At 39.1% G+C, this 22,661-nt stretch overlaps 1 protein-coding gene across 2 annotated transcripts; it reads left to right on the top strand.

Moving 5' to 3' along the window:
• TRIM47 (tripartite motif containing 47) lies at nucleotides 1–21,686 on the top strand. 2 transcript variants are annotated; one of them, XR_014173755.1, is made up of 7 exons: nucleotides 1–786; nucleotides 10,490–10,585; nucleotides 12,382–12,612; nucleotides 13,354–13,549; nucleotides 16,632–16,706; nucleotides 17,438–20,412; nucleotides 20,875–21,686. XR_014173755.1 is itself a non-coding variant. In XM_081935270.1 (6 exons), exons 1-6 carry the CDS (start codon nucleotides 121–123, stop codon nucleotides 18,061–18,063), a joined length of 1,890 nt encoding a protein of 629 aa, XP_081791396.1. In that variant the 5' UTR covers nucleotides 1–120; the 3' UTR covers nucleotides 18,064–21,686. The 2 variants fall into 2 exon arrangements, 1 of the variants encoding a protein (XP_081791396.1); XM_081935270.1 differs by having other exon boundaries at nucleotides 17,438–21,686.
• The last annotated feature ends 975 nt before the right edge of the window (nucleotides 21,687–22,661 follow it).

The following is a 22,661-nucleotide window of genomic DNA, read 5'->3' as shown; positions in this document are numbered from 1 at the left end:
TCGACCTGAGTTCTTTGATGGGCGGAGTTGGCGTTTCCAGCCCCCTGCCCTGCCCTGCCTTGTGAAAGGGGGCCAACCCAGCGTCGCGCTCTTCGCCTCCTACCAGTTGACTCCAGCAGCATGGACGCGGGCTCTGGCCCCATTCGCTCCGCTCCCAACTTTCAAGAAGGTTCTTTCGGTTGCCCCATTTGCCTAGACGCTCTGAAGGACCCGGTCACCACTCCCTGCGGCCACAATTTCTGCTTGGAGTGCCTCGGGGCGCACAGGCATCACCCCGGGGGCGTAACAGGAGCCGGAGGACAAAGTGCCTCCCGCTGCCCCCTCTGCCAGGAACCCTACCCAGCCGACCTCCCGCTCCGTAAGAACCACACCCTGGCCGAATTGTTGCAGCTCCGACAGCCCACGCCGAGCAGTCCGGGCCTGGCTATGGCACCCGAGGAAACGTCCGAGCCGGGCGCTCCAGAGAACGGCGATGCCCACATCGAGGAGGTGCTTTGCGACTTCTGCACCGACGGGGAGAGGGCTGAAGCGGCCAAATCGTGCTTGGTGTGCTTGGCGTCCTTCTGTGCCCCCCACTTGCAGCCTCATCTGAAAAGTCCGGCTTTCCAAAGCCACCGGCTGGTTCCGCCCTTGCGGCACATCGAGGAGAGCCTCTGCAAGTTGCACCTCAAGCCCTTGGAGAGCTTTTGCCGGACCGACCGCAGCTGCATCTGCCAGCTCTGCCTGGCCCAGGAGCATCGGAACCACGAGGTGGTGGCCGTGGAGGTGGAGCGGGAACACGTGGAGGTGGGTAGGGCCGTCGTCTGAGGTACAAAGGGGCTCCTTTGTGCGCCCCGATTCCAGCGGAGCGACGAAGGGCGCAACCTGACGCGGCTGGGCGGAACAAAACCTTTAAGCAGCGCTGGCGATTCCCAGCCTCGGAATAAATGGAAACACACTGGCTGCCACCGTCGCTGGAAAGTTTTGCTGGACGTGTTAGGATTTAGGGGAGCGTTGTTAGGAGTGGTAGTTGAAAAAAAAAAGAATTACAGTTTGGAAAGTAGGGGGTTGGGGAATGCGAGAACCCGCACTGGAAAGGGACTGCAAAACCTGACTCGAAGTCCACCTAATAAAAGCCTATTTCCATTTTAAGGGTGCGGGCTCGCTCAACCAAAGAAAGGTGGATTTCAGGCGATCGGAAGCACATTTCAGATGCTTAATTTTTAAGAGAAGAAACATTTAAGGATTAATGTTTAGGGATTACCTAAAGCTGAGGTCTTCAAACTTGGCAACTTTAAGATTTGTGGACTTCAACTCTCAGAATTCTCCACACAGCATATCAAGTCCACAAGTCTTAAAGTTGCCAAGTTTGGGACCCCTGACCTAAAGTTTAGGGATTTTGAGGAAGGCTGTAATTACTCTAGGAGAGATGATTCACAGATGTTTGTAGTTAAGTTTCGGGGTGGGGGGTGGGAGGGATGGATTCCTGGCTGTTTGGGAACTTTCCTCTTAGATAAAGAATGGGAAAGCATTCTGCTCAGTCTTGGAACCAAAATAATGCAGTTAGCCCTGGTGTATAAGACTGACCAGACAGTCTTTTATCAATAGATAATAGGGTAGAGTTAGATTTAGATATTGAGATTAATGGGTAAAGAATCCTGCTTAATTTAGGCAGCTGATTTAATTTAATTAAAGATTTTCTCCAACCTGTTGATTTCCAAGCATGCTGGGTCCAAACCAGCAGGAAGGGAAATTCTAGGAGTAGCAATTCCCACTTGTATGCAAGGGTCCCACATTAGGGAAATCAGGATTAAAAACCTGCTGGGACATAGGACATATCTGTTGCTGGTCTTAGACAATTGTAAATGGGAATGAATGGGCTTCGTGGGAACCCTAATTCTGTCCTGTAATGTTTCATTGCAAAGGAATTCTTGGCGTGACTATCACATGATTCTTGATAGTCATTATATACATAACTTAAGAGAAGCAAGAGGTTTAGTACTAAAAGTCCTGGGGAATTACAGATCTGGCATGTTGAAAAGGGCACAAGGAACATTTGGCAAAATGAAGGAACTATACAGTATTCTCAAATTAGGGAACGGATATTTTTGTTTTTATTTCAATTTTTTGTAATTTAAAATGTTCACAATCCTCCACTTATGACCAGTCACGTAGCGGCCATTTGAAGTTAAGTTACAGCAAACCCCCGAAAGGCTAGCTATAATCTGGTTTTGAAATTGTAATCCTTGCAGAATCCCTATGCTCACATGAACAAACTTTAGGCGGATTCACCCTTATGTCCAACTACAGGGATGCTGCATTGTCCCTTCACCTATCTCCCCCCACCCCTCAATCCTGCCCCTCCAACTCCCTGCAAGCCTTGGGCCTGCTTCTCACCATACTGGGTCCCACACAGTCCTCCCCACTCCTGTCACCAACTGCTTACTTTTGTACAGTATATTGGTTAATACTTGATATTCAGGTGACTTATCTAAATGGTTTATAATTGCAAGATTGAATTTTGTGAGCTATTGGGCCCACTTGGAATTTTGAGAATGTCACGGTTATCCATGTAAAAATGCCCATGCAGGGAAAGGGGAGCTAATTCACAAAATAATTCCTACTACCGTATAAGAGCCAAGGTGATGCAGTGGTTATAGTGCAGTACTGCAGGCTACTTCAGCTGACTGCTAGCTGCAGTTCGGCAGTTCAAATCTCATCAAAGTCGATTCAGCCTTCCATCCTTTCAAGGTGGATAAAATGAGGATTGTTGGGGGTAATATGTTGACTCTAAACCGCTTAGAGAGGGCTGTAAAAGCACTATGAAGCGGTATATAAGTCTAAGTGCTATTGCTATTAGTGCTACTCTATACTGCAAAATATTCTTGCTTACCTTGGCATATTTTTTTAAAAAAAAACTAAATCCTGGGCATTGAGCTGCAGAATTCTATTTTCTAAGAAAAGAACAAGGCACAGGATCTCTACCCTATGCGGCTTTGAAAGTTTCTGGCGCCTTTGAAGGGCCTGAAAGCATTCTTGGGGATCAGAATGCTGCTGGAGTCTTCTGCTTTGCAGCCTATGTGTTTCCCATTTTTAAATTAAAATGATTTTTTAAAAATACCTAGCAAGCACCCAGAGAGGACTTAGATACCTATGATCACATGCTGTAGACTGCAGTCTTTGGGGATTTTTGTCAGATTATTCATTTGCAGGAATCATTTTTGTTTAGGGAAAAAAACAATGGCACACTAACTTATATGGAAATATTTCCAGTTATCATTTTGAGCTGGGTTTGGCCCTTTGCAAGGTAGTTAATGATGGATGGGAAATCCGTGCTTGGGAAGGGAAAGCCTCTGAGTTCTGAACTGCAGCCAGACAAGTAAATACAAAAGTCACAATGACTGGAACAAATTGGGGTGGGTGGGTGATTGGGTTTAGTCAATTTTCATAGTCAAGTGAAATTTTGCACTATTATTTTCCATTTAAAATAGAGCCGAGTTTGCTGATTTGTAAGGGACTAAATAACTAGGTAGGAATTTGAATAGACAAGATTCTAAGATTCTAATGCAAAAAGAACTTGGTTAGGTGATAAAAGTTTAAAAGCTTCTAGAGAGAGTGTGTGGGGAAGAACTTTAAAATCTGGAAAGTGTAATGTCTAAAATGTTTGGAATGCAATTAACAGGATGAAGCAGTATATGGATAGGAACAGTTTGAAAAGGAAGGACTTCTCAGGAGGTAACAGTTACAGAGTTCATCAGGGAAAAGAACTGTCAGGACTGTAGCATTAGAACTGCAGTTTTTAATATCCTCTTGATATCTTTTAAAGCAATAATTTATGGTTTTTGGTTATTTTCAAGAATAAGTCACTAGGTGCAAGTTTAGATGGTAGTCTTGTGCATGAAAGTTAAGCCACCCACAGACCTGTTTGCTTACCATCCTGTGAGAACCACCTATGAAATGATAGAGGCCTTTCTGAGGATGCATCCTGATTTTGGGGGGTGGATTTGGTGGAGAACAGTCAGGAAAAACATATGAAGGTGATTTGACTCAAGGAAGTTGTTGGGAAGGAAAAAGAGAAGTTGAATGCTTAGCTTTCAGCAGTCTTCCCTAGAAAGAATTGTTTGGGGATCAAGAGAAACCAGAAATTAGTGTTTCAAACCATCAGAAAGGTCTTTCTGGGGCAAAGACAAACATTTATTTGAACTTCTGGTGATTTGTGCCTGGCTTGCCAAACCATACACATAAAAGTAATCTATTTTGTTTGGATTTGGAAAGAAAATGAAGAAAACAAGGAGCAGGGAAGCTTATAGTCTGTGATTAATTCCATCTGATACTAATTGGGCCTGGCCTAGCCTGAGAGCTTTACTTCAGTGTGATGGCAGCAGGAGTTCATTCCTTCCCTTGCAGCCCTTTCCCACAGTGTCTCAATCCAGCTCCTTTATTTCCGTTGGCTTTTCTCCCAGGTTCCAGTCCTTGCTCGTTTGTCTTTCAGATTGCACTACTGGCGGTATTTTTTTCAGACACTCCCCTTCCCAGATGGCTGTGACTAAACTCCTGTCAGTTTTAGTTTAAGTCATTCTAAAGTGTTATTCGGGAAATCCCATTTCCAAACATTCTGTGGGCGTTCTTGGCTTCTTTGGAAGGATTGCTAAACTTGGGAAAGTTTTCTGGGAGTACCTTCACAAGTCATTAAAATAAATCGATGCATTAACAGGGAAGGATTAAGTGTTGGTGAGTTTCTTTTTTTTAAAGGTTTTTATTTTTAAACAAACATAAAGCAAACAAACATAAACACACACAGAGTATAAAAACCCTCCTCCAATTACTTACAGTGTGTCGATTGGTTACAAAACTTTTATGCTTCCTCACAATAGTCTTCGCTTGCAATTTACATAAAGTCTCATATCATCAATTTAATATATATGTATACAATTATTATGATTATTAAACATTCATTTGACTATAGCTATTATTACATCCTTTTTATGTAAAGTATTCTAAATTTAAAATAAATTTATATTATGGCATTTCATTACATCATCCTGAAATCATCCAATAGTATTACATCTTTATATTCTATTCTATATAGAATTGTTTATTTTTTATAACGAAGCTTTTCAGCATCCTCTCCATAGTCCTCACTTACAATTTGTGTAAAATTTCATATTATCAATCTATGTATATATACGCATTATTATTATTATTAATCATTTATTTGACTATAACTATTATTACTTTATTTTATACATAATACTCTAAATTAGTTAAATTTAGATTAAGTTTAACTTAATTTTTCTTATAACATTTCATTTCATCATCCTGTGTCCTTCCAGTAGTAGTGCAATCCTATATCTCTAGCCATTTGTAGTATTTATATTCTAATTGTTTTCTTGATAAATCTTATTTGGACTTCTCTTGGCACCTTGTTGTTCATTGCATCTCTTGTAAAGACTCGAAACCCTCCATCTGTTCCTTCCATCAGCTTGCCTTTAGTTATCACCGATGCTTCTGCCAGAATTTCTCTCATTGTTTCTGCCAGATTTTCTCCCTTTTCTTCTTCCATGTTTTGAGGTTTGAGATAGAGTTCCAGTTCGTTAATCTCTCAACATTCCACTCTTGTCATTTCCAACCACGCTTGATTTGCTGTCAATATCAACAATTTTCTTATCGCTTTGTTCATATTTTTCTTCAATTTTTTGAACTCTATCCTCAAATTTCATCATCGTTTTGCAAATATTCTCAACTCTTCCCTCTATTTTTTTTGGCTTTTTGTTCCATATTCTCCATTCTCTTTTCAATGTTCTCTGTACTTATTTGTACCTTTTGAATTTTTAGCATAATCATTTGCAATGTTAGTTCTTTTTCTTCATGTTGCACCATTCTTCCAGGTTATAGACACTGCCACTAGAACATCCAAGGCTTTTTTGTTAAGTTTCAAACAAGTTCACAATAATCTTTCAAGTCAAGGCTTTCTCTTCACTCCAGTCCAGCTACTGATAGTACTCCAGAAGAGCACCTGCATAAACAATCCGTACTCTTCCCACTATCCCTTTCAATAAACAAAATCAGGAACCTTGAAGTATAAGATATAAGTCAGATGTTCAAAGGGAATAAGAAAAAAAAACAATGTTTCCAAGCCTCCAGCCTCTAGGTGGCACTGTTACTTCTTTTCCCTCTGCTTTTACCCTTCTCTTTAAATTCCAAACTTAAGGAAAAAAAATTCTTAAAAAGAAACAATCCAGCCAAGCGTTGAAAAAAGAAAAGAAAGATAATCCATCAATATGAAAAAAAGGAAAAATAGAAGAAGGAAAAAAGAAACCAGTCCAATTTAAAAAGTAAGAGGCATTTGTAAAAATTCCATCCTTAAAAAAAAACAAAATTAAAAAAGGATAACACACTAAGTTTAATTCAGGCTTAATTCGCTGCTTACTCTCTTCTATCTTCAATTTTAATTTTACTCTAAGTCTTTTTGGGTGTTCTCTAATAGTAAAAAATTATCTCACCATTTCGACACACACACTCTCCTACTTTTCTTCCATTCAGGGGCTGTCCCAACCTTCTGCAGCTTAATGGCTGCTTCGCTGTTGCTGGAAAAAAGGGCTTCTCCTGAATCAATCAGGGACTTTGCGAGGTCCCTGAGATTAGCAGGATGTGCCCTTCTCTATCACTGTCTCTACAGGACGGTTTAGGTCCAAAAGGACCGTCCAGCAGCAGAGATATCGACAGCAATTTTGGAGCTCCAAGATTGCATGTCGTATCATCATGATGTCAGCCCCGCCTCCCCCCAAAGTGTTGGTGAGTTTCTTAACTGGCCTCATCCAGGTACCAGTATGGTGTAGTAGTTAAGTGTTGAATTTGGAATGTGGAGACCCAGTTCATCCTCAGCCAGAAACTGTGTGATTTGAGGTGAGTCATGCTCTCGGCCCAACCTACCTCCTAAGAGAGGAGAAGGATGCCTCCACTAGGATATAGGACATTATGTACATTGCACTGAGCTTTGATTATGATTAATATAGTTTGAAAGGGTTACATTGTACATACTGGCAATTTTCCATCTCATCAAAGAATCTTGTCTACTTCGCTCAGGAGTGAGCAGCTTCCCCAACATTCAGGACAGAACTTGCTCTCCTTCACCAGTTTGGTTGTGAAATATAATGAGATGGGAAAGAAGGGGAGATCACAGGAAGAGGTGAAGCAATCATTTTTACTTATCATTGACTTCCTGTTTTCAAGGATGAGAATGGACAATGGACTGTAGACAATTGGCTCCAAAGAGTTGGTTTTCAGCAGTGTAATTTTGGCCATTTTGGTGTAGGGATTAAGAATAGAAATAGGAGTAATGGGCTCCCAAGCTCATCTCTCTCTACACTTTCCAACCTTATTTTGGTGGAAGGAGGTCGTGTTTTTTAAAAATGGCATTTAGCAGTTGAATATTAATATAATATCTGGATTCTGGGTAAACTCAGATGACCCAACCCCTGGTGCATTTAGAAGGCATGCTGAGAGGGTAACACTCAAGATTCTTTTCATACTTATACTGTCTTTATACAGCATAATTATAATTGTTTGGGAAATGGAGTGGTTTTTCAAAACTGGAAAGTAGTATTGCCTGCAAATATTCACAAGCTGTAATGAACCATTTAATGTGCCTTCAGTATTGTGAAACAACCTTTCACCAAGATTCACCCATGTTGATTAGTATATGTGTTTTGAAGAACCAGAGAATCTGGGTGTAGCCAAGCAGTCTATAGCAGAGGCACTAAGCAGCACAACACCCTTGAATTCTTTCCCTTTGCCCTGCCTTCTTTCCAGTCACTTTGGACTTCTGTTTCTAGCATCCTTGGAAGGTGAAAGTATTCCTGCACAGAGGTGGAGACCACTATAACCTTTATGGTAGAAACAGGCAATCATTATAGATATAGAGAGAAGAAAATTTGTTTCACCACTTCTAAGCTATATCATTGCCTTCAACTTTATTGGATGCCCAGATGAAATTGCTCATCAGGCAGATTAGCTGGTATGTTGGGAATTGTGCTCTAAAAATATAAGGACATGATGGGGAGGGTGTGATACTTGGAAAATCAATCACCTGCTTTTTATACATATAATAAGCAGCTTATAGTTGAAGAGACTGCTGAAGACTGTAGCAAAAGCCTGTGGTTATCATAGTATTGGTGAAAAAGGATCCTAGCAGGTAATGCCATGACACAAATTACACAGTTATGATTACTAATACTGTGATAAGTAGGATTTTCCTGGGCCCAGAGTGTTTTTCTAGTTTGTTTAAAATATTGAGAATTTTAAACTGTGTTTAAAAACTATGTTTAAAAACTATGTTTAAAATCTTGATTTTATATTTCATTGTCACTTTAGATAGCAGAAACGTGCAAGAAGGCAGACAAAGGGAGAGAATTCAGGGGTCATGTGGTTAGTACTTCTGCTATAGACTGCGTGGCTACCACTGAGACAAACATGACTAGATTATCACTCTAATGGTACCTAGGAACTAGAGAGTTGATTGTCCCTGAACAAGGAGAAACAGTAATTCAGAATTTATACTTGGTTAACTCTCAAACACTGTATAATCTCTTACAGTGCTGCCCTCTCAGAAGAGAAGAGATTTTTCCTTGTTTCTGATTCTCATATTTCTCTGATAAATTGCATACTTATATTTTCTGCTTGCCTGATTCCATTCAGATAAATCCTCCAAGTGAGGCTGGATTCTCCCAGCCAATCACTGAGGCCTACCATGAACAAACTTAAAGTTCAATGGTGTTGTATATCTTTGACATGTAGGAGTTCTTGGGCTCTTTACCCAGCAGTTCTAATTATAGAAATGTGAGTTGCAACGCATGGAAAGACTTTGCCATGAGGCTATGGAAATCCATTTTTAATCACGGCAGGCATTACTGGAATAGGTGGACCATTTTCTCAGTCAAAATAAAGCAGTCTTTTGTATCCTGGACACCAATTCTTTTTTCTAAGCCAGCGAACCATAAACCGCCTCCAGCTCTGAAACCAAAGCAGCTTGGAGCTGATGAATGAAAAGGAACATATCTGTTAATTGTTTTCTTGCGGGAATAAAATGTTATCGCTCCTGGTGGAACGGAGGAAGCAAAGGTCTTCCTGTCTGGCAAAAATAGATGGCTTTTGGCTCAAAATCAAAGATGACTGCACTTGGAAAGGCTTAAATAAGTTGTCTTAGTTTAAAGATAAATCTGAAATAGCATTTGGTAGTTTATGAGTGAATATAACGTACACATAACACATACAGAAACAACCTAAAAGTGATTCTTCTGAATTCTCCCTGCTACCCACAACAGGTGGCAGCATCCAGATAATCCTGGCTGATGTTGAAAAGTAAAACAAGGGACTGATTTAGGATTTGGATGGGAAATCACCAGGAAACCCCTGGACTGAACAGAAAATCCAATAGCAAGACGTGTCCCTGTTATTTCCAAGAAATGCATAATTGAATTTGATCCCCAGGGAGTCTTATCTTCATGCAAGCCCAGAATCAAGCAAACATGACCTTTTTACCTCCTGTACTATTTTAATGATAGCAGCAAAATATTTTCTAGACACTGTAGTTAGCACATATCACTAAGGAGCACATTGGTTACCGGTATCTGGGAAACAGTTGTGTTTTCAGAATCTGTTTAAGAAAAAGGGCAGCCTGGAGTGTTTCACCATTTAATCTTTTTCTTTTCCTCCCCTGGCTTTGTTTTAAGAGATCAGTGGGTTATTATGGTATTAGCAGATAAGATCTCTTCCTACTGCTCTAATTTCCTAGTTTTTTTTTAATAAGAAAAAGGGTGTTGATTCATTCTGCCCTGGTTCTTTCTTGATAATGCAACAATTGTTCTTTTCAGGGCAGCTCACTCAGACTGGTCGTTATCTCTGTCCCGGGTCTGCTGTTTATCTCAGTCCAGCACATGGTGTCATGGAGTAGGAAGGGGTTTGAATGGAGCACTTGTTCCTTTCAATTCCAATCATAATAGAATAAATACTAAGCGATAAAGGAGGAGGAAATTTAGCCTGGTTTAAAGACCTTGCAGGGAGAAGAGTGATGCTTTTGCCCAAGTAATTCATAACAATCCTGATTTTAAATCTATACCAACTCCCGTGTATTTTGAGTTGCTCACCAGGCAGAAGGTTTGTTTTACATTTGTATTACTTAAAAACAAAATAAGTAGGATTGAGAAAGAGAGCTTAAGAGCAGTTGGTTTTGTATATAAGCAATAATAATGACTTTAGGGATAGAAAAGGACCTCTGACTGCATTTTGCACCTCCAGCTAAATGGGTTTATTTTAATCTTTATAAAAACAGGACAGTTATAACATATGTGTAGTCATGATGATTGAACTGTAAATGTTAATTTCTATACAAATTGATTGAATTGTAAATGTCAATTTCTACACAAATTGTGTAAAAATAATTGTGAAATGTACGTTTCTGTAAAGTTGAGATTCTGATTCTCTCTCTCTCTCTTTTTTGCTTGCCTAAAAGGCCCAGAGGCCCAAAATCCTGAACAATATTGAAAATCAGCTGGATGAACTGGGAGCCGCAATAGCGCAGATGAAGAGGATGGTGGACCTCATCAAAGTATTTCACCATATTTATTTTATCCCCAGCAAAAAGCAAAATGTTGAACCCTCTGAAACCTTTCCTTTCCACAGACTTTCCTCCCTTTATTGTCTGTTGTCAAGAGGTAACAAAAATAGGCCATTCTTCCCTTCAGGAAGGGGTCAACGGTTAGGATGCTAGAGTCCACAGTCCCAACATATCTGGAAAAACTGAGGAATGTTGTCTTCAAGAAGTGTCCACTTAGGGATTATAGGTCTGTTCTAAAATTGTCTGTATTAATTAATTCACATATAAATAAAGAACAAATATACCGCTCCACCATTCCTTATGCAAACGTTTTCCTGAGTACTAAATTACAAATGCAACAGAATCACATGAGGCTTCTTTTCTTGAATAGCAGATAGTCACAGTGTTTAATGTTTGATCCCTGGAGTTGGGACCCCATGTCTGTAGAAAAGTAGTAGTGTAAGGCAGGTTCATGGATAACTTTCATGACAGGGGAAAAACTTCCTTATTTTATGAAATGTAGTCAGGATTGAATGCTGTCCTGTAGAAATTGCAAAACTCTACAACTTTGCAAAAATGCCCTCAATTTGAGAATGGAATGTTCCTGATAATTCCAGAACATTCCATTCCCAAATAACTACTTTTTACGGTATTTCTAGAACAGCCATGGTGTTTTTAAAAACTTCTTCCAGTTTCTTAGCCATAGTTAAGAGATGGGGAGTATTCTCATATCCCTCTCTTGTTTTTTTCAGCCTTTACATTCCACTTGAACGCTAGTTTTAAGTTTTCCGCAGCAATATGACTAGCCTGCAAAGAGAACGGCACAGTAAATTGAATTAGGAAAAATTATTAAAATGAGGGATGGAAAAGACGTGTGTGAGTCTGAGGGACAAGGAAAGAAATGAAACACACAAAGACCTTAGCTGTACTCAATTTGCCAAGAGATACAGCCCTCGATGCATTTTTAGAAAACTTTTTCAAGAAGCAGCTTTTATTAAAAAAAAAAAGATCAGGGAGAAGCAGCTTATCTTTTTCTTCTCCAGTATGTTCTCATGAAATCCCCCAGTTTTAGGGGAAAACTCTCCTTTATCTAAGAACCAAGTTAGTGGGTGAGATAGATGAAAAGTAAAAGTGACTTCATGGGCTACATTACAACCTTCCATCACTCCATCTGCTGTTAGTGGCCATCTGAAGATAGTTTGTCTTAAATTTGGCCGCAAAATAACTGAATTTCAACTGCTTGTCTCTCCTCTCCCTTTTTCCTATTCAGGAAATAAAGTGCCCTCATTTCTACCCACATAAATGTCCCCAAATGAACCAAAGCCAATCCTTTAAAAATTGGCAATTTTGCCATAATTTTTATTTGATTAGGAAGCTGAATAGGGATTGGAAGGTTTCTGTTCCCACTCCTGTCTTTAGCCTGATTGAAATCTCTAAAGAAACAGTCACCAAATCTTCATCCCTACTCCTCCTGGGTCATTGCTGTACTAGTGGGAAAACCTTCTGGAACCTTCAGCAAACTGGAAAGCTGACTTACTTCTCCTGATTTCTTTATAACAGCCAAACCGGAGTGTAGAGTTTGGGAGAAAGGGTAAAACTTGTTGATTGCCTACTCTTCCCATAGTTGTTAGCAATTAAAGAAAAATGATTATTTCTTTTAATAAATTCCATATTGTATTTTCTCAGGCTACTTCTTAAATGTAGATTTCACATGATAATTCATTTGTTCTTATTTGGGAAAGGAGCTTGGTTTATTTACATTTTAGGCAATGATTTTTGTTGGAATAAGTCCATCTTTATTTTTTTAGGCTACTGCTCAGAAGGAGAAGGAAAAGGTCAGCAATCTCTTTACCGAGGCCACCAAGGTCCTGGCAACCTTCAAGAAGGAAGTGCTTGGTTTCATTGAGGCTGATGAAAGAGCCATGCTGGGCGGAGCGGAGGAGGAACTGCGGCATAAAGAAGAGCGACATGCCCTGCTGATGGAACACAAGCAGAACCTGGAGAAAGTCCCCAGCATGGACACCATCACTTTCCTGCAGGTGCGCTTCAGGAATGATTTTTGTAGGTGATTCAGTTACCAGTAGAGATACAGCATAGCCTTCATTGTATCTCTTTTCCACCTGGGCACTCAGGGTGCATCAGCAATCCTTGGAGAAAGTCCAGGCATAACTCTGGAGCTCTTGCTCAAGAGTTACCCAACTCCATACCCGTATCTATTTGCACAGTACAAATGTGTTTGGTTGGTACCTAAAAAGCCCATTATGTGAAATAGCATCCAGGTGTCTCCATCAATATAGTCGTAGGGCAGCAACAGCTGTGTGCACTTGTCTTTAATATAAGGGGCTAGTGAAAAAGGATGCTATACTTAATAGTTTGCATCTACCAGGGGGTGGCTCTATATGAGTGGATTAATGTGCCCAGTATGCTTATTTTTTTACTGTATTGTCCCATCACCTGTCTGCTTCTTATTCATCCAAGATCACATGTTCATTCCCATCAAGACCTCTACTAGGAAATGTTTTCTCATTTCTTTCATTCTTGGAGGCAAGGGGCCATACAGTATCAGGAGGCGGCTATCTTGGATTTGATGCTATTCCAGATGAAGATCCAGGAACATAGTAGTAGTAGTTCCCAGTAGAGCTTTGTGTACCCCTTCTTCCCCCCACTTCTTCTCCTGTCACATCTGTGATTTTGAGCCATAAGTGTTAGTGACTTGAGGAGAGCTGTATCTGCTGTATAGACTTTATAGTCAAACGATTGTTGTTTGTTTTCTTGATCAGGAATTCCAGGCATTAAAAATAGCAGCTGAGGAAAAAAACCTTGCATGTTCAAACTTCCCCAGAGAGTTGAGTTTTATTAAATCCAGTCAGGCCGTCTTTGCTGTGAAGGAGCTGCTGGGAAATGTTTGCAAGAACCAATGGGACCAACTGTCAGGGAAGGGTGAGAATGGACCTTTTCTTCATGGGATACCAGAAGGTTTGTAATTTATTTGTTTATTGAATTTTTATAGCTACCCATCTTATAATGGAAGAAACCCTGAGACTTGGGCAGAATTCTTGTCCTTCGAGAGTTGCCCCTTCAGCTGAAGTACCAGATCTTTATGCCTGTAGAATAGGAGCTGTATGTCAGCTGTGGTGCCTGGCATCCATTCACTGAGTCTGTCCATTATGCTAAGCCAGCAGTCCCCAACTTTGGTGGCTTGGCGGCCTGGCTAGAGGGGATAGGGGAACCGGGCCGTGTTGAGCAGTGGGCCAGCGCATGTGGTCCGCTCGCACAGCCAGTTCCAAATAGGCTGTGATCTGGGGATTGGGGACTCCTGTGCTAAGCCACAGTATGGTTTCTTCAGTTTGGTACAGTTCATTGGATTTGCGTATTTAATTCTTGGCTTATTCAGCATACTATGATAAAGTATTCATGATACTTTCCCTAAGATGTCCATTTTGTTTTTATCTACATGTAAGTCCTAGAAGCTCTGTCAACTGTTATCACTGTGAGCTTCTTGTTTCTTTTCCTTTATGCAATTTTTCAGAGTTTCAGATGTATAACTTTCATATTATTCTCTGATTTTTTTCTGAAAGTACCTAATTTTTTTTTCTTGTGCAACAGTGGTAAACCATTCTGTAGAGTTTTGATAAGTTTTTTATTTTAGAACTTAGATGTGGGAGGATATTTATATCCACTGGCTACAATTTATATTTTTAAGTCCTCTGGCACTGTAGAAGGGGCACAAAAACAATTTTGAGTTAGCATTTGTGATTAGCAGATCAAAATGAAATGCTGGCCTTTCAAGGTGAAAAGAAGCAAGATAGGCACCATCTAAAAGAGATGCAACGGACAAAAAATGCAAGATAGGAAGAATCTAAGCTGTCTTAGTTATTTAGGCTTTTAATAGCACTCAGATGTTTCAAAAATGACTCAAGTATATAAACAGGCAGCAAACAGACATCACTAGGTGTGGTTTCTGGTGGTTTGGGAAACATATCCAAAGCTGGTGTCCTTTAAATAACAGAACCGAGAAAGGGGTTTTACTTGTTAGTTTTTGATTTCCAGGCTCTTATCCTGCCAGATTCAAAGCTCCTGCTGCTTGTTTAGTTGAAAATGAAGACAGATGGCTCATTTCTAAGTTTGAAATCTTAATTGTTTGTGTTTTCTGTTTAAAACATTATTACATTAGAGCTGTTCCGCATCTGACTGCCACTGGCAGGGAAGTTTGGATTTTAACAGTAATTAATACTTATCTTTTGTAGCCAGTTAAATAGAAATACCTAAAAGAACTGCCAGAGCTTTTTACAGAAGATACTGTCATTTGGCCATCTTGCCAGCATTATTACCTTCCCCACCCTCATTACATTTAGGTAGAACCACAGGTAATCCTCCAGTTATGACTACAATTGAGCCCAAAATGTATGTTGCTAGGTGAAACATTCATTTAGTGAATTTTGCCCCTTTTTACAACATTTCTTGCCTCAGTTGTTAGCTGAATCACTGCAGAGGTTAAGTTAGGAACATGGGGGTGAGATGTATCTGGCTTCCCCATTGACTTTGCTTGTCAGAAGGTCACAAAAGGGGATCGTGTGACTCCAAAATACTGCAGCTGTCATAAATATGAACCAATTGCCAAGCCTCTGAATTTTGCTTACAATGACCACAGAGATGCAGCAACAGTCGGAAGTGCGAAAAGCGGTCATAAACCACTTTGGTGCCATTGTAACTTTGAACAGTTACCACTCAGACACGCATCAGGAATGAAAATCACTGCTTTTCTCTGAAGGAAAATAAAGCCTTTGCATTCTTCTCCCCACCCCACCCATATCCTTACATCATGTTTCGTACGTTTGTTTGTTTGATCATATGCAAAACAAAAATAGACATGGATCTTATGAAAAATTATTTTTTCTCTTTCAGAGATCTCCTCAGGCCAATAAGCAAAAAGCAGAGTGAGGCAGGGTTTTTTTTCCCTGCAAACAGTAAAAACAGTTTCCATGCAAACTCCACAGAGCCTGTGTCAGCCCTTGGATGCAGGCCAGGTCAGGAAACAGCAGCAAAAGAAATAATAGATCTCCACTCTATTGATACACTGTAGGCTGTATTAATAGACCCTTGAAAGCTTGACGTTTCTCATCCCTGCTCTCTTATACCAAAGATAGCCAAGGTGGGACAGTCTTGAGTTTTCTTTTTCTCTTTCCCACTAAGGTCATGTTTTCACAACACTTGCCACATATCTTCTTCAAGATATCCCCCATTCTCCTCTATATTCTTTAGCTCTAAAAAAAAAACCCAAACCAGCTTGGTGATTCTTTTATCTGCCAGAGACAATATAAGATCATGTAGCACAAAGTGGAATGTGGAATATGGAGATTTTCCCATAAATACTCTAAAGTTTCTTGATTCCCCTAAAGTCTTGGCAGTAACCCACAGAGTCCTTTGAAAATTGGCTGCACCACTTATGCCCAGTCCAAAAAGGTTGTGCATTTTACAGTATATAGAAAGGGACAAGTGCTTGTTAAATCAAGGAAAACTTGCCAGCTCAACTGAGTTTTCTGCTGGTATCCCTACCAGTTATACAGAATTCGCAATACAGTGTTAGAACCGGGATATTACGTTAGCATATGCAGTTGTTCTCTTGCAATGCATTAACAGCTTTAAAATGTTTCAGGATCCAATCTGGGTCGGTCACTGGGACCAGAGGTTTAGTCTTCTAAACTTTCAGATTCATGCTGGAGCTCATCCTCAGGGAACTTCTCTCTCACCAGAAAGTGAATCTCACCGACCCAGTTTGCATCCTGCAAACATTATCTTGGAACACATAGATCGGCCTTCATTCCTAAAAATGTTTTACACAGCAGGTGATTTTTAAGCATATATATGTTCTATGAAGATCACAGAATGTAAAGCATAAGGAGATGTACCCCCATCTGGCTGGATGTAAATTTATCTTCCTCTAAAACCAGGAAGAAGTTACTACTTTGAACCAAAAGGCTTCTTTAAGGTGATTATATTTTCAGTTCTGTCTGCAATGTTGACAGTATATATTGATTACAAATTCTTCTTTTCACAGTGACACTTGAACCGCAGGTTTCAGAAAGGAGCATCAACCCCGCCAGTTTGGAATCACGAGATTATTTTCTCAAATGTAAGGCCATTCTGTTTTTTGTATTGTTTTTGCTTTTCATGCCTTTTTTGTTGACTGATAAGATAACCTTTACTGTCATTTTTGTGGATTGAAACATCAAACAAGCAGCAGTGTCTGCAGAGATATATCTTTATTATCTTTTTGGCAGTATAGTGTTTTATAATGTTTAAAGGTATGATTTTAATTGTTACCTAGCTTTGTTTTATTTGCTGATTTTTAATGTAAACCACTTGTCGAAATAAGAAGTAATATATGAATATTTTAAATACAGTAACAGTATATATATATATATATATATATATATATATATATATATATATATATATATATATATATATATATATATATATATATATATATAAAAGGGATGTGGTGGCTCAGTAGCTAAGATGCTGAGCTTGTCAATCAGAAGGTTGGAAGTTCAATGGTTCAAATCCCTAGCGCCACGTAACGGAGTGAGCTCCTGTTACTTGTCTCAGCTTTTGCCAACCTAGCAGTTTGAAAGCATGTAAAAATGCAAGTAGAAAAATAGGGGCCACCTTTGGTGGGAAAGTAACAACCTCCCTAAATATTAAATATGGGTTCCTAAATATTCCTTTGGTAAATAAAGATTAATTAAGCCATGGTTTAGTATGAGAACACTGCTTTTTGTGGAGGGAGGGGGCATGCTTATGCCATGTGCCTTCCTTGTTTATCATTTTCAAGCTTTTTATATATTTGCTTTTGTACAGCTGCATTCATCATTGACTTGGATAGTGATACTGCTGACAAGTTCATCCAACTCTTTGGGACCAAGGGGGCTAAGCGTGTGCTGAATCCCATTGCTTACCCTGAGTCCTCAACCAGGTTCATCAACTGTGAGCAAGTATTGGGCGAGAATCTTATGAACCGTGGCAACTATTACTGGGAAGTGGAGATCATAGATGGTTGGGTGAGCATTGGGATCATCACGGAAGATTTCAATCTCCAGGAATCATATGACCGGGGCCGCCTAGGCAGGAATGAAAAGTCCTGCTGTCTGCAATGGAATGGCCAGAACTATGTTGCGTGGTTTGGTGGATTTGACTGTGTTCTACAGCAGCCATTTTTTCATACTATTGGGGTGTACTTGGAGTATTCAGAGAAGGTGCTGACATTCTATGGAGTCAAGGATTCCAAGATGACTTGTCTCCAGCAGTTCAAAGTGGCTCGCTTCAAAAAGGGGCATTTTGACCCTTTCCAGAATAAGATCAACCACCAGTTTCCAACACTGTTCACGCACAACCTCAAGCCAGCCTTTTTTCTCGAAAGCGTAGATGCTCACATGCAGCTCGGGCCTTTGAAGAAAGACTGTGTTTCAGTACTTAAGCGGCGATAATTTGGTCAGTGTATGACCAAAGATAACAATTTTGACAAATAGGATGTTTGTGTCATCTCTGCTGGAGCACTGCATCATCTTGTTGCTGCTCTTTTTACTTATTTGATAAGTATCAACGTTTAAAGAAGCACTTTTCAGCAAAACATTTTCTTCTCTTGGACATAATTAAGGATTATTTACAAAGGGCTTGATCTAAAAGACATCTCCATTTCATCTATACGAACCAATGGTTTCTCGAGAGACTGTGCTCTGTTTCATAAGTAATACATGGATCAATAATCAATGGTACCATGGAAACCCATCTTCATAATAGCGGGCAGAAAAAAATACTACCACTGATCAAAAATGCTGAAGGCCATCACTTGTTTTTAAATGCCGCTAGATGAAGACTGCTCTTCCACAGCATTTGAAAAAAAAAACAAACAACTGTGGCGAAAACAATGATGTCAGCTATCAGCAGAGCAAATGACATATATGAACAAATATATTCAGCTTTGGGTTACAATAGCAAGAAAAACTATGGGGCTGTGGGGAGCATTAGTTGATTCTTAGCTTTAATCTAAATTCTAGTCTAAATATTAGAAATATAACTTTGAAATTAAATGAAGCATCTGTGGCTGTGTGTCAGACCCACTAGGTAGACCAGTTCAGGAAATGATCTCCAAAGGAAGGATACAATTTTTACTGAGATTGACTATAATAATTGAGTCTTGCAAGTCTGATTGTAATATACCACCATCTCTTTGAAGTTCAGTGAATTAGGGTGCCATCTGCCAAATGCTATCTCCTTGTTTTGGACTTTAAAATGTTCCTATCACATTTGTCTAGATAATGGTTCCTACATGTTTCCATCACGGTCACATTGCATACCCTGTACACTGTGCTTTAGTGCTATATGTGCCCATTTATTAATATTGGGTTAAAAAGTATAACGTAAACTGAGTTGCAGATCTGAATGTGAGGTACTGAAGAGATGAGTACCTACCTGCACAAGAAGAGCAAAATGTTTAAGCACTGAGTTGCAAGTTTCCCCTTTTCTTACAGCATCTTATAGGCACAGAAGTATTATAAAAATGGAGATTCAATGGCTTTCTGGAATCACTGGCTGGTTAATCTGATGGAAATTCAGGTTTATTAGTCTCTGAAGGGCCGCAGATTCCTATTTCTATGACATATTCTGCTTTTCTTAGCTGCATTTTGAGTACAGATCCATGGAAGTACAGTGGAAGAAAGATTATTGGAGAATGGGGATTGAACTTTCATATGTAACAAAGATACAAAGTCTATAAAACCCATCCTTTCCAAATATACTAAAAGGACACTGTAAACATAAATTTACCATAATTTAGTCGTGCTGATAGGAACGGTGAGGAAATTCTAGCTGCTATTGTTAAAAAAAAGATTTCAAGTTAAACTATGAGGAGACCAAGTTTTTTGTTAAGCTTAGGCTTTTTAAAAATTGTTTTGGGACTTTTTAAGATTGTTTTGTTTAGAACAGGATTGACAGCTGTGTTTGAATAAACCACCCGTTGGATTCCTTTCTTTCTAGAAGATAATAGGCTATGAGCATTCATAATGTAAATTAGGACTGAACAAGGAGAAAGTTTAGTTTGCAGACAGCTTTTTTTTGCCAACACAGGATAATTTTGTTCTTTGAAGCGTTAATCTAATGCTAGGCCACATAATTAATTCTATGATCTCAGGGGATTACATTGTTACAAGAGGGTTTTGCAGTATTAGTGAGTACATTATTTGTCTCCAAAACATGTTTTGTTCCATTATATCCTGTATCCAAAGTGAGAGGATAGTAGATTTGATTAATCATGAAAATAATTTAATAAGCGCACTCTTCTTTGCTGCTGGGCCTCACTGAAATGTTCCTTGCCTTTCATTAAAAAAAATGTGAGGTCCTTATAGTTTTGTTTGTGTATATCCTTCCGTTAATGAAAACACTGCACATAGTCCTGAAATGCACATGTCTTGTATTCTTTTTTTCAAAGTGAGTTTTCACCATCTTTCTATAAAGGAAAAATGATAGGTACATGATGTACATATTGAATTGCATGTTGCAATCTAGTATCTTAAATTTATATCCAATTAATTAGTGTTCGGAAGGTTACAGGGTTTAATAAAGATAGATCATAGACGTTTGAATTTGTAAAAAAGTCAAAGTAGTATGTAATCCACTCTACTTTGAAATTAGGACTTTTTAAATATTTAAAGATGGTTAATTACTGAAATAGATGGAACCACAATTGCAGGACTTGACAGAAGGAGCACTCAAGATGGTGGAGAGGATTTCATTGTCCCTAACAGGACAAAAGGCACAGTTCCGTGAGGAAAGGATCTGTTACTGTTAACTGTTTATTGGATTTATATGCCGCCCTTCTCCCAAAGGACTCAGGGCGGCGTACAACTTAAAAAACAACAACACAAATTACAAAAGTTAAAAAGAAATTAGATATATCCAACAAACCCAATTAATATGAACAATAACATTTTAAAAATTGGATTAAAATTAACAATTAAATCAAGCATTTATTTTATTTTGTTCAGGCCAGGCTGGCTTGCTGGAAAAGCCAACTTTTTAGGGCGCGTCGGAAGGACTGGAGGTCGGGTATTATGCGAAGCTCCAGGGGCAGCTCATTCCAGAGGGAAGGCGCTCCCACAGAGAAGGCTCTCCCCCTGGGGGTTGCTAGCCAACACTGTCTGGCTGACGGCACCCTGAGGAAGCCAACTCTGTGGGATTGCACTGGACGGTGGGAGGCTACTGGTGGCAGTAGGTGGTCTCGCAGGTACCCTGGGCCTAAGCCTGCAGATGATCCCACTTAGGGGAGATAAACATTTTTTGTTCATTTTTATAATGCAGCTATTGTAACTGGGGGAAGTACTATAGTTTGTGACTTACTGACCAACTGGTTGATGGTAACAAGGCTACACTTAATTTGAAGAGTTTGTTCAATTGGATTCAGATACTACCAAAATATGTCATACATATGACTGCAACAGGATTTTCTTTTTTCAAAAATATTCAGGATGAGAATTGATTTTTTTTAATGTGTTAAGGTGATTTAAAGTATAGGGTTGTTTTTAATCATCTGCTTCAGCTTCTCAGGAAACTACATCATTATATTTTATCAGTCATGCTGCCAGGTTTGATAGTAGAGAGGGAGTTTCAAATGTTATGAAAAGGAAATGTGGAGGCTAGACACCAGTGAGAGGCTGCAGACTGGAAATTCCTTTATATTTCCTGGTTAAGGATTAACAATACAAATCTTTAGGGCATGAAATCATTTATAATCACATGATAATTATTCTTAGACCATTGCATACAGCAGGTATTCTAAGCTTTCTGAACAATCCAGCATCAATCTTGTCATAATGTGGTTAAAAATTAATATTTCTAGCTCTCATTCATTGCATCCTGGTCTTGCCTAGTTATTCTTCCACATCTGATCATAAGGTTTCATTTGTACACAAGGTTCTCAGAGCATTTAGTTTGGAAGAAAACTTTGGAAAAATGTGTTTTATCCACAGCTGGGCCAGCCAGGAAATTTTGTTATAAAAATCCATGGCATAAACCACAATAAACTGGAATTAAAAAATGGTTCAAACCACAAAAATATGTTTTTATTTATTTTGCTTTGGCAGTAAATGTGCCTGTTCTATATGGCAAAGACTAAAACAGTTCCATGTGCTTTCTGCTACCTTTATCTGGCCTTCAGATGATTTAATCAATTGTAAAAAATATACAGTAATGTTGAAGGAGGGTGAAATGAAACATTGAGCTACTACATTCTGGTGTTTGAGAAAACTAAAAATCTGGTTAATGACATCTAATTGTTCAAAATTACTGAGATAGCTAAAAGGGCAGACTCAAAATCATGAGTTGTTCTCTTTCCATTCACACTAATTAATGTTTAACTTAATGCCCTCCCCAAAGCATTGAAGCAGCAAATGGGAGAGGAGGGCATTACTTGATTATTCTTGTTGGCATCATGACCAGAGTAAAGCCAAATGGATTCTCTACATACGCTCTTGAGCTTCTAATATAAGCATGCGTGTTTTATACACAATGAGAACAGGAAAGAAGATATGTTCCCGTTATAAAAATGCTGCCTGTTTTTTATAAAATTGGAGGGATTCATAGGAGTGGTGTAATGGCAAATGACAAAACATGTATATCATGCAGATGCCATGAGTTACATGCTTCTACCAGATATTAGAAGATTATGTAGGTTAATACTTGCATAGTATCACCATGTGCATTGGGCATCATCACTTTCACGGATACCACTGACAGGTTCTTGAGTTTGCTTGTTTCTTCCTTCACTATCCAATCTTTTCAGCTGAAAACTTATTTTTAATGTACCTAGGAAAATTAAGTTGTATTATTGTATAACCATTTAGTAAAGAGTGATGGTTTGGAAAGTGCAAGGCCACCTTTCAAAAACGTAATTTAATTTAATGAGATTTTCACAAAACCCCAATCTGAAAACTTGAATTACTGAATGAAATTCAAAGATGACTAGAAGGCTTATACAATAATCATTCTTAAGCTTTTAAGGTACCACAAATTAGTTTTCACTTCCTGCTGC

The sequence above is a fragment of the Natrix helvetica genome (genome assembly GCF_964273705.1).
Source record: "Natrix helvetica genome assembly, chromosome: 1".
Classification (NCBI taxonomy): Eukaryota; Metazoa; Chordata; class Lepidosauria; order Squamata; family Natricidae; genus Natrix; species Natrix helvetica.
Note: the sequence above shows the minus strand (reverse complement) of the source record. Positions and strands in the feature narration are given on the sequence as shown.

Excerpts from the sequence above, each read along its gene's own strand:
- TRIM47 (XM_081935270.1), top strand. The coding sequence starts at position 121 with ATGGACGCGGGCTCTGGCCCCATTCGCTCCGCTCCCAACTTTCAAGAA. Across the intron at positions 787-10,489 it reads TGGAGCGGGAACACGTGGAG|GCCCAGAGGCCCAAAATCCT; the intron begins GTGGGTAGGGCC and ends CTTGCCTAAAAG. Across the intron at positions 16,707-17,437 it reads ACGAGATTATTTTCTCAAAT|CTGCATTCATCATTGACTTG; the intron begins GTAAGGCCATTC and ends GCTTTTGTACAG.